At 34.9% G+C, this 12,939-nt stretch overlaps 1 protein-coding gene across 1 annotated transcript in view; it reads left to right on the forward strand.

Moving 5' to 3' along the window:
- LOC104999851 (ovostatin homolog 2-like) overlaps nucleotides 1–12,939 on the forward strand; it is a 51,705-nt gene that overhangs the window by 7,236 nt on the left and 31,530 nt on the right. The window contains 7 exon segments of the mRNA XM_010855474.1: nucleotides 1,086–1,254; nucleotides 1,761–1,845; nucleotides 5,603–5,720; nucleotides 9,102–9,213; nucleotides 10,767–10,876; nucleotides 11,209–11,367; nucleotides 12,015–12,256. Of these exon segments, the coding sequence (XP_010853776.1) occupies nucleotides 1,086–1,254; nucleotides 1,761–1,845; nucleotides 5,603–5,720; nucleotides 9,102–9,213; nucleotides 10,767–10,876; nucleotides 11,209–11,367; nucleotides 12,015–12,256 (995 nt within the window).

Consider the following 12,939-nt stretch of genomic DNA (forward strand, 5'->3'; position numbering starts at 1 on the left):
AAGCATGGTGACAATATACAGCCTTGATGTGCTCCTTTTCCTATTTGGAACCAGTCTGTTGTTCCCATGTCCAGTTCTAACTGTTGCTTCCTGATCTGCATACAGGTTTCTCAAGAGGCAGATCAGGTGGTCTGGTATTCCCATGTCTTTCAGAATTTTCCACAGTTTATTGTGATCCACACAGTCAAAGGCTTTGGCATAGTCAATAAAGCAGAAATAGATGTTTTTCTGGAACTCTATTGCTTTTTTGATGATCCAGCGGATGTTGGCAACTTGATCTCTGGTTCCTCTGCCTTTTCTAAAACCAGCTTGAACATCTGGAAGTTCACGGTTCACGTATTGCTGAAGCCTGGCTTGGAGGCTTCCAACCCATAATTTCTTTAATTATGGCTGGATAATATCAATACATTTATTGAAGCAGGCTCACACAAGCTGCTAAAAGCAAATGATGGAGGAAGTGTGGCTTGAAGGATGCTTTCTTATTGTGGGACTTCCATTTAACAGTCTGTAATTCTTTTCACAATTTCAGATACAAGTGCAATAAAATGATAGAACTTTCTTTACTTCCCTGAACTACATGTGTTCAGTCACTCGGTCATGTCTGACCCTTTGTATCCCCATAGACTGTAGCCCACCAGGCTCCTCTGTTAGTGGAATATTCCAGGCAAGAATACTGGAGCGAGTTGCCATTTCTTATTCCAGGGGAACTTCCTGCCCCAGGGATCGAACCCATGTCTTCTGCATCTCCAGTATTGGCAGGCAGATTCTTTACTACTAGCATCACCTTGCTGTGTTGTGCTTAGTCACTCAGTCATGTCTGACTCTTTGTGACCTCATGGATTTCAGCCCGGCAGGCTCCTCTGTCCATGGGATTCTCCAGGCAAGAATGCTGGAGTGGGTTGCCATGCCCTCCTCCAGGGAATCTTCCAAACCCAAGGATCAAACCCAGGTCTCCCACACTGCAGGCAGATCCTTTACCCTCTGAGCCATTAGGGAAGCCCCAACTATATAAAGGATCACAAATTAAAAAGAAAAGGATAATATTCTCATACATCCTGTGCTTTTATTTCTTCTTTATTTTCTAGGATCCTCAAAACAATAGGATTTTTCAATGGCAAAATGTGACCTCTTCTCAAAATATTACCGAACTCTCATTCCAATTGATTTTAGAACCAGTGTTTGGAGATTACTCTATTGTCGTGAAAGAAAAATCAAGAAAGACATTGACACACCAATTTACTGTTAATAGAAATGGTAACCAATTGCTAATTATGATTGTTGTCTTATATAATTGAAGTGTCCAAAGAACTGTTCAACAAAATAACTTTTATGTTAGAATTAGACAAATACATTAAGTTTGATTTGGTTTTCTGCCATTTTCCTTTCTTGTCCTTCTATGTTTTATTGTCTCTGCTTTCTTGCTCATCATTCATTGCCTGTATCCTTATTCTGAACCCTTCCTTTTCTCCTGAGGAAATATCCCATTATTTTAGAATAAAGACAACCATCTAGAAAGGATCTAAAGGACTACAGCAAACAAAATGTGAAGTTCCAAGAATAAGGCAAAGAAAGGAAAGGGGAATTATTAGCTAATGAGACACCATCACCCACTGATGGAATTTGGAGGCGTTGAACCATGATCTATACAGAGGCATACATAGAAAAATGTCATGTGTGGAAACACATTTACATGGTTGTAGTCATTTTTGCTCAGCAGTGTGCGAGAGCTGAAGTCACATTATATTTCTCTTTGTTTCCAGTGTTGCCCAAGTTTGAAGTTAAGGTCAGTGCACCACAAACAATAACTATTGCAGACGATGACTTCCAAGTCAGTGCATGTGCTAAGTAAGTATTCAAGAGATTTAACTCCACCTGTCAATACAAGGCTTAGAGGAAACAAAAAAATGAGATCAACCATGTAAACTTATGTATCTGCTTATATTAAAAGTATTAAAGAAGTTATGGATTGTCACTGTAGAATATTTGAAAAATATTGAAAAATGTGAGATATTACCTAAAATTAATTACATTAACTGCCATTAACACTTTATTTTTCTCTGGTCTTTCATGAGAACTTTCAACAATTATACTTTTTTACTCACTCCAGTTAAGAAAACCTGTCACTATATAGTGCCAGGCTTTTCATGTATTCCAATTCCTCTCTGCATAAACATATCTCTATGTGGCTATACCAAATTTATCTAACCACTCTTTTATTATATGACATGCAGCCTGTTTGATTTTGTTTTCCCAGTGACAAATAAAGTTATAGTAATGTCTTTGTGTATAAAATGTAGCATTTTAATTAAAAATTATTTACTTAAGAACAATTTCCAGAATTGGATTCACTACAACAAAAGTGTAACAATACTCTGACAAATGTGCAACATTCTTTTAGTTTTTTGACTGCCATATTGATCACTAAGTATATTGTGCCCAAGGACGATTCAGACAGCTTGTCTAAAGCACCTTGCCTCATTGAATCTTCACCATCAGTGGATGTTTTCACTAAAAAAAAAAAAAAGAAAGAAAGAAATACTGAAAATATCATAGTGGAGAAAAAGGCATTTTATCAATTTAATTTTAACTAATTTGAATCCACTTGATGTAAAAAAGGAATTCCTATGTGACTTGAGAAATTGTTATTTTCTTTTGAGGGGATTATTTCTAATGCCTTGCCTTTCCTCAAATTTCTAATTATAGTTAAAAAAAAAAGATCTAATATTTATTGAATGCCAATAAATGTGCTAAGCATTACATTTGTTAACTTTCTCACCATGTCACTGTGAGAAAGGAGCTATTATCAATTCAATGTTATAAAGAAAGATAATGAGACAGAGAATTTAAATAACTTATCAACATTAATGGGGTTTTTTGATGGAAGAACTACAATTTAGACCTAGGCTATCTAAGTTCAGTTTCTCTCCTAACCAAGACCTCTATTATACTTTATATAAACAATTGAAAATGTTAATATTTGCCATATTTGTTAAACATTGTTTATTTAACTAATGACATGAAAAGTACTTGCCTTTGAATATTTTCAGTAGTATATTAAAGATACATTGGTAAAGGGCAGCCTGGTAGAAACATGGGGATTTTGCTGAGAATACCATAAAGAATCTTAGAAACAGTTTCTAGTCTTTTAAAAAAAATGTTCTTTAGACTCTAGGAAAACAATCATATTTTTCTGAGTTTCAGTGAAGAATAGCTGATCATGTGCCAGAATTTTGTAAATGTAATGTATGAGATATTATAGATTATCTGTGTTAAAAATAATGGGATAATCAATATAAGGATCCTAAACTGGTTTCACTAGAAAAATCACACAGAAAACCAGAATTGTCAGTGGGATTAACGTCTATAATTTATCTGCTAAATGATATGTTGAAAAACTGCAATGCATTTTATCAGGGTAGTCAAAATATTTATCAAGTATCACCTTCCAAAGACTTCCTAAAAGCTAAATGTTGATATGGAATTGAGATTTATTTATTTATTGACATGGAGCTGGGATTTATTGAAATGTTGATATGGAATTAGGATTTATTAAAACTTCCTTAATGTTATATTCTACTCAGATCTGACATTAAACAGTGTTGTCAGTATCAGCAATAATCAAATCCTGCAACAGGACTAGAGAGTTGAGAGCAGAGCTAAGCTTGCTCTCCATGGTTATTTCTGTGCAGGCTAAGAGAACATGATGAATGAATCACTGTGTCCAGAAAATAACATCAGTCACTGAGTTGCCAACAATTAAGATTGCACAATACTGAATCATTGTTTCTTAACCATTCTCTGGGACTTAGCTTGGAACAGCCAGAGGAAACAACAACAAATTAGATTATTTCAGCAAACCACCTCAGAGATGAATTAAGCTTTTAAGAAGGAAGAAAATCGCCCACAGGCAAAAGTATTTTAATAAACTGCATTAGTATTCACCAAAAACTTTTCAGATTATAAAAGGAAAATGTTTATTCTGATCTGTATGTAAACTTAAGCTACATACCTTGTGGGTATATGTCAATTTGTAGGTGATAATGCAATAAGTTTTATCTGATAAATAAAAGACAGTAAAAAGAAGGAAATAAGATATGCTGGGGTATAACATTTGTGACCTGTTTAGAGTCTTGACTCTATTTTACTTGTAATTGATATTTAGAGTTGACAGATTATAGTGAGTTGGATTGAGTTAAAATATCAGAAGCATTGAGAATTTTTAAATAGATTAGTGGAAGAGAAAGAACATGGATTGTGGCCTAAGGAATATCTGAGTTTGAATTTTAGTTCCATCAGTTACAATGTGGAGAAGAGAGATACTAGATCTCAATTTACTAATCCATTAAATGAGATAACACACTTACATCTTAGGATCACTGGAAAAAATAAATGATATATGTAAACACCAATGTCCAACTACTAAAAAAAATATTATAATCAATACATTTAATAATATTCAGTTTTACTGTATACTGATTTTATATTTGTTTTTCTAAATACTAGTAGAAGGGATCCTTAAATAAGCCAAAGCTCAAACAATCAACATATTTGCCTTTGAGTCTTTAAAAAGCTTGTATTATAGTCTTTTGTGTGTTTGGGGAGAAAATGAAATATTTACTTAATCCCACCCCAAAAGACAGACTTTGCTAGTGGCTCAGACAGTAAAGAACCTGCCTGCCATGTGGGAGACCTGGGTTCAGTCTCTGGGTTGGGAAGATCCCATGAAGGAGGGCATGGCAACCCACTCCTGGAGATTCCTGCCTGGAGAATCTCCATGGACAGAGGAGCTTGGCAGGCTGCAGTCCCTAGAGTTGCTACAAGTCGGACACGACTGAGCAACTAAGCACTGCTGCTGCTGCCTTTAAGTCGCCTCAGTCGTGTCCGACTCTGTGCGATCCCACAAACGGCAGCCCACCAGGCTTCCCCGTCCCTGGGATTCTCCAGGCAAGAACACTGGAGTGGGTTGCCATTTCCTTCTCCAGTGCATGAAAATGAAAAGTGAAAGTGAAGTCGCTCAGTCGTGTCCAACTCTAGCGACCACATGGATTGCAGCCTACCAGGCTCCTCCGTTCATGGGATGTTCCAGGCAAAAGTACTGGAGTGGGGTGCCAACACATGCACCCAAAAGACATTATACTTTTGGTCAGAGCATATCCAGTATATGCCAATCCTTTTATATTTACTGAGTGAGAAATGAGAAGTGTTATTTAAAATATTAATCAAGAAGTACTTCATGATCCTGAGTAATTTATTTATGTGTATATATCTTTTGTGCTAGAGCAAGTGTTGCAAGCAGTTTTTAAAATATTTTTATCAGATTAAAATATAACTTTTGAAACTCAATTTGATCATTAAGTCCAAGTCACTGAGATTTTGAATTTTACATTACTTTGAATTTGATTTTTAAAAAAAACAACTGAATCTTCCTAACAGATTAAATGTCTAATTTAATCTAAATTAGAGTGCAAATAGATGAGCTTCCTAATTGAATTTAGTTGTTGGGTAGACATAGCTTAGAGATTTCATATATAACTTATGAATAAGAGACCATGAAATATGACCGTGGTATTGTTCATATTACCAGTATGTCTTATCCTCCTAGGTATACCTTTGGCCAACCTGTACATGGGAAAGTCCAAGTTCAGGTGTGCAGGGGATTTTTTTCCTCTGTGGCTTGTGAGAAAGACAAGAATAAAATATGTGAACAGTTTGTTGCACAGGTACAGATCATGATCTTTACTCCAAAAAATTAATTCTTGCTCATTTTCAATATTATTCTTTCTTTGATTCCATTTATAAAAGAGACTGAACAACACTATTTTCATGTTGTGGATAATGGAGGTTGTACATGGGTGAGGTAAAAAATGAGAAGAAAATTTAAGGTATAATTCATTCTCTAGGCCAAGTTCATTGCGCTTCACCCATATATTCATAGAATTTTTAGAATTTGAAAGATCTTATTGTCTTTTTTGTTTATACTGTTTAGGTGACCTCTCTGATCTTTCTTTGGAGTATCATAAACTATCCTTTACATAAATAAATCCCTGATGGCACTCACCATGCCACCTAGAATTGTCTTTATGAAAAAAGTTCACTTGCAAATAGCTGCAACTCAGAGTATCTATTTGATTACCTTAGATTTGAAGTTCACTTTTGAAGCCACCATTTGCTTTTTCAGTTTATAGTATCATAACATTAATGATCATGAGCATCCCTTTGAGGATCACCTTTAGACTTCAAAAGCGAAATGTGTTTACAGCATACAGTTTGTATTTTAATTGTTTGTCCTAATCTCACTGAATTTTTGAACAGAAAATTACTTAGTCTTTTTGGTGAATATCGATATTTGGTTAATACAGACAGAAACCTATATTTAGGTAGGGATTGCAGACTAAAAAAGACTGAATGGAATTCTTTCACATCAGAGAACATTATTCTACGGTGTGGTTATAATTTTGTCAGCCATTTTACCCAAGTGATGGGGATTTCATTCAACTAGTGTTTAATTTTTCCCCAGTGTGAAAAATGCAACAATAAATAATCTGCTAAAAATATTTTTATGTATGAGAAGTTTTATTTATTTGAAATAGATCCCTAGGAGCAGATTTCCTGAGTCAAAGTAGATAAATAGGTGGATAGATATAATCATTTATAGATTTAATTTTTAAAAAATATTACTGCCAGCCATACATGAATTTTGCCATTTTGGTAGACAAAAATTTAGCTTGTTTTAACTTGCATTACTAGTGAGTTTTGGGCTTCCCTGGTGGCTCAGTGGTTAAGAACCAACCTGCTAATTCAGGAGATGTGGGTTCCATTCCTGGGCAGGAAGATCCCCTGGAGAGGGAAATGGCAACCCACTCCAGTATTCTTGCCTGGAAAATCCCGTGGACAGAGGAGCGTGGTGAGCTATAGACAAAAGAGTCAGACATGACTGATACTAATCAACAACAGCAATAATTCATGAGTTTGAGCATATTTTCATATTTTTGTTATCAGTTTGGACTTCTTGTTTGAGAACTCTTAATGATACCTGTTTTTCCTGTTGCTGTGAAATGGAAACTTTCTTGTTTTATGAATATTGCCCTCTAACCCTCTTGCCAGAACTAGAAAAAGCCTGCACACAGCAACGAAGAACCTGCGTGCCACAAGAAAGATCCAATGCAGCCAAAAAAAAAGTACCCTCTAGTCTCAAAGCAAATTTTTTTCAAGTTTTTATTTAAATATTTGTGGTATTTTTGAAATACCAGAGCTCCTAATGTTTATGGGCTCTCAGCCCTAGAAAAATATCTTACCCGCCATTGTATTATACATGTAGCTATCTTATAAGATTTTAAAAATGTATCTAATCAACATACAATTTTTATTAAGTTCTAAAATAATTTTCTTTTCTTCCAGGTGGATTTTCATCTGTGTTAGTATCTACCTCTTGTACAATTTTGCCCTCCTAAATCATCTCATAAAAATGTTCATCTATTTTGTTGGTCTTTAACTTCTGCTTTCACCTTTTTCCTAACATTACTTTCTGTTTCTGTATAACTTATTTTCATTTTCATGTTACTCTTTTCCTTAAAATTTTAGTTTATTTTATTAGTTCAAAAAATGTTAGTTGCTTCTTGTTTAAAAAAAAAATTCAGTGTTTTTACATTTTCAGTTAATCACAACATAACAGCAAAGATTTTGATGCAAAGTATTCGTCCCTTGACAATGGCAACATCTAGATTATTATTGATTTACTTCACGTGGTCTCTTTGACTCAGGGATGACTGAAAAATTTTTCCTTATAATTTCAAAGCAATTAAAGTTCTTCTGATTACTTTTTATTATTTCTTTTTCATTTGTATTTTAAACAGACAAACTTGACCTTTTCTGTTGTTGTTGATTTTATAGCTGATAGTTCAGAGCACCACATATTCTGGAATCAGAATGCCTGGTTAGCTCCACCACCTCCCAACTGTGTAACACTGGGCAGATTATATAGCCAACCTGGGCTTCGTTCATTTATCCATATAAAGGAGATGATAATAGTGACTTGTTCATATCATGGTTCTGAGGTTCAATGAATTGATATATACCTCTAATGTTTTACATTTGAAATTAATAAACACTATATTTTAAAATAGAATTAAATCTATATCTCTCTAATTATTCTTGTCGCTACTGAAATATTATCTACAGATTTTGCTTTATTTCATTTCATTTTACACTGGTAGCAATTTTAAAATCTTTATTGAAATATAGTTGATTTACCATGTCATGCTAATTTCATATGTACAGCAAAGTGATTCACTTGCACACATATATATAAATACATGTATTATTTCTTTTGTATTCTTCTTTTACATTCTTTTCTCTTATAGGTTATTATAACATACTGAGTATAGTTTCCTATACTATGCAGAAGGTCCTTGTTGATTAACTATCTGTATATAAATAGTGTATATATTGTAATCCCAAACCTCTTACCCCTCCCCCCTTCCCCTTTAATAATCACAAGTTTATTTTCTATGTCTGTAAGTCTGTTTCTAGTTCATAAATAAGTTCATTTGTATTCTCTTTTTTAGATTCCACGTGAAATCACATATTCATCTTTTTTCTAACTTTCGTCACTTAGTATGATAATCTCCTGGTCCATCCGTGTTGCTGAATATGGCATTATTTCCTTCTTTTTGTGGCTGAGTAATATTTCATTGTATACATGCACCAGATTTTTCCTTTTTTAAATGAACAATTTACCTTGAAGTGTTTTGGTGTCACATATTCTGTTCTTAATACTTCTCAAATATTAAGGAGATTTTAATTTCTCAATCCTAAAATATTATTCAGATCCATTTTTCATTCTTAAATTTGTTCCCATCAATGTCTCCAGGAGAATATCCCTGAAATCTGTAAAATGTGCATTACTTCCACTTTGTTTTCATTACTGATGAAACTCCCCCCAACCTCCTCCTCCTTGTTCTGTAATTCTTGGTCATTTCACCAAGTTTGTGAGATGGAGCCATGGAGCAATTGAGGGAGCTATATATCTGTGCTGAAACTCCATATATTTTTAGAGACTTTTAAATCCCTAACCTTTTCATTACACTTTCTCTTCTTTTCAGTTGAAAAATGGTTGTGTTTCTCAAATTGTAAATACAAAAGTCTTCCAACTCTACCGTTCTGGACTTTTCATGTCATTTTATATCACCACAACTGTTACAGAAATTGGGACAGGTAATGCTCGTGTTTTATGGGCAATCTGGGGCTATATGCAGCTTACTGAGAGATGTTTACTGAGTTAACAATGTTCACGAAATACAGATCAATAATTGTTCAACATGTGGAGTACATTGCCAATAGGTCAATTTGAGTGTTGCTTTTGAATAAGATTTTCCTAATAATACTTAAAATTATTAAGTAAATGCTCTACGTTTATATCTCATCTGTGCTTGCATCAATAAGACAGAGGGGCTTGACAGGTGAAAAAATTAGGTGTCTGTTTATAATTTTGTGTGATAATCAACTGCCAGGGCCTAGTTTTTTATTTAATGCATATTTCACAATCTACATCTAGTAAGTCAAATCCAGCTCTTTGCCTGTTTACGTAAATAAACTTATATTGGAATACGACCATATTTACGCACCTTGCATAAGAGTGACAACAAAATTGAGTAGCTGTGAGAGGGGCTTGTGAATCATGGGCTTAGAATAATAACTATCAGAACCTTTATAGATCTTTGCCAACTTCCAATTTAATACAACTGGATACATTTGCAAAGGCAAAAATCATTAGTGAAAAATCTACACATAGTGAGGGTACAATAAATATTTGTTTAAAAAATGAAACAGAAAAAGAGGAATGCGAGATTTAATTTGAGGTAGTAAAACCAGATTCAGTTACTATTTCTTGTTACTTAAAAATGATTGCTGCTGCTGCTAAGTCGCTTCAGTCATGTACGACTCTGTGCGACCCCATAGACGGCAGCCCACCAGGCTCTGCCATCCCTGGGATTCTCCAGGCAAGAACACTGGAGTGGGTTGCCATTTCTTTCTCCAATGCATGAAAGTGAAAAGTGAAAGTGAAGTCGCTCAGTCCTGTCCGACTCTCAGCGACCCCATGGACTACAGTCTACCAGGCTCCTCTGTCCACGGGATTTTCCATGCAAGAGTACTGGAGTGGGATGCCATTGCCTTCTCCTAAAAATGATTGAGATAATATTATTTATAAACTTCTTTGTGTGAATCTACTTGATAAATATTATAATGGCCTTCATAATAGATGCTTGACACATTTATATTGTAACTTACATGTGCTTGCCTCTGTTTATGACATGCTTTTTTGGTATCACAACACATTTCTACTTACTTTGCTATCAGATATATTTTTTTGAATCTGGAAAAAATGTGAAAACAGTTACCTTGCCGGCTAATAATAATTTTGGAAGTGAAAGCCTTATTTTTGAAATTGCTATGGTATTCTCCATCATAAGAAGAGTTCCAAGCCAGAAATGACTAGAATGGTAGGAGGAAGGACATTGAGTGTTCTCTCCTGTTTCTGATTCAAATATTTTCATGCTAATTACATTATTCAGCTTGATGAATTATATAACCTAATAGTACTCTGTAGCCTGGTCCTAGCACCCACACCTCCTTTTTAATGTACAACAAGAATACAATTTTGTGTATATGCATGTGCACATATACAAACAAAATCGAAGTTATTTGTTCTTCTGAAATTCTTGATCAAATGATATATTTCCCATAACACTGCTTTTCATTTCTTGCAGGTGTGCAGATCAGCAAAAAGTCTTCTATTTTTATCACTCCAGTGCTTGGAAGTGTGAGCTTCGAGAACATGGACCCTTTCTATAGAAGAGGAATTTCTTATTTTGGAACTGTGGGTTTGAAAAAAAAAGTGTTTTCATTTGATTTTCTTAGGTCATAGGTTGCCTTTTGAAAATTTCTGAACGCTTTTTTCCTACTTTCAGAACACATGTGTAGCATGACTGTATATGATATATTGGAAAAAGTCCTAGGCTGAAAGAAAGCAATAGATACAATTATAGGTATCTCCATATCAAAAATTTTTTAATAGAACGTCTTTCTGCCTAATGGAATTTAAGATAATTACAAATAAACAATCACATTTGCAAATAGAAAATGCTTTCTTGGTAGAAATAGGACATTTTAATTTAAAAAATTAATGCTTCTTTTTTTGTGTGTGTGCAGCTTAAATTTTCCGGCCCTAATAATGTTCCAATGGTGAACAAGTTATTGCAGTTGGAGCTTAATGACAGATTGGTAGGAAACTACACCACAGATGAGAATGGTGAAGCTCAGTTTTCCATTGATACTTCTGATATATTTGATCCGGAGTTTCGTCTGAAAGTAAGACATCAGAGTGGATGAGATCCCACAGAAGAAATGAATGTTAGGAATTTTGGAGATTAGAAATCTCTTAAAAGATACTTCACATTGAAAATACATTTTAATACACTTTAACGTTTAGTGTATTTTATGTTTGTTCATTAAATAATACATAAGAATACTTATTCAAGATAACAGCCAATTACTATTATTACAAATTCTCCAATAACCAATATTTTCCTCTGAGAAAGTAGAAATAGCTCATAAAGATGATTTGGCTTCTTTCCTTTGACCATTTTGTGCATAGATAAGAGAGATACTATGATTTCTCCTCTTCTGTTTAAACAGAATTTTGCATTTAAACAATTGGTTAGTGTTCAAATGTAGCTGAAAGACACAAGGCCTAATGTTGACTTCAATGACAAAGTGAGAGAAACAACTCATTGTAGGCCTGATGAAATAGACATACAACTAAGGTCATGTTTTATATATGAAAAGAGGGGAGTGCTCTTATTATTTTACTGCCAGTAACAACTCTGAAATGTTAACCACAAGCTAAGATTCTTCCCTGTCCTGAAGAGATAAGAGGCTTTCCATTCTATAATAATGACTGTCCCTGGAAGATCTTTATACCTCTACAACCCATTTGCTTTCCTTTATCTTCTCAGGCCGTATATATCAGACCACAAAGCTGCTACCTTCCAAGCTGGTTAATTCCAGAGTACATGGATGGCCATTTCTCAGTCCAACGCTTCTACTCGCGAACCAGCAGCTTCCTGATGATTGAGCCTGAACCCAAGGAACTTAGATGCAACCAAGAGAAGATTGTTACTATACATTACTCTCTAAACACTGACGCATACAGGGATAATGCAAACATCAACTTCTTCTATTTGGTAAGTCTCAGTGGGTCGATTCATGGATCTTGTCTAATTGTCTGCTTAGCCCAGTACAGCTCAGAACCTGTACGTCAGTTGGGCCATGTTAATCAGATTGAACCAAGCTTCTTCTTTTGCTGGTGAGTACCACTGGGTCCACGAAGAACAAACCCAGAAATAAACACATAAAAATATCCAAGGTCATTTCAGTTTTTCCAAGGTCAAAAAGCTTAATTATGTATTTATTTTAAACTTTTTCTTTAAAACGAAGATCATGGCATCGGTCCCATCACTTCATGGGAAATAGATGGGGAAACAGTGTCACACTTTATTTTGGGGGGCTCCAAAATCACTGCAGATGGTGACTGCAGCCATGAAATTAAAAGACGCTTACTCCTTGGAAGGAAAGTTATGAACAACCTAGATAGCATATTGAAAAGCAGAGACATTACTTTGCCAACAAAGGTCCGTATAGTCAAGGCTATGGTTTTTCCAGTGGTCATGTATGGATGTAAGAGTTGGTCTGTGAAGAAAGCTGAGCACCAAAGAATTGATGCTTTTGAACTCTGGTGTTGGAGAAGACTCTTGAGAGTCCCTTGGACTGCAAGGAGATCCAACCAGTCCATTCTGAAGGAGATCAGCCCTGGGATTTCTTTGGAGGGAATGATGCTGAAGCTGAAACTCTAGTACTTTGGCCACCTCATGCAAAGAGTTG

This window comes from Bison bison, unplaced genomic scaffold, assembly GCF_000754665.1.
Source record: "Bison bison bison isolate TAMUID 2011002044 unplaced genomic scaffold, Bison_UMD1.0 scf7180017853849, whole genome shotgun sequence".
Taxonomy (NCBI): Eukaryota; Metazoa; Chordata; class Mammalia; order Artiodactyla; family Bovidae; genus Bison; species Bison bison.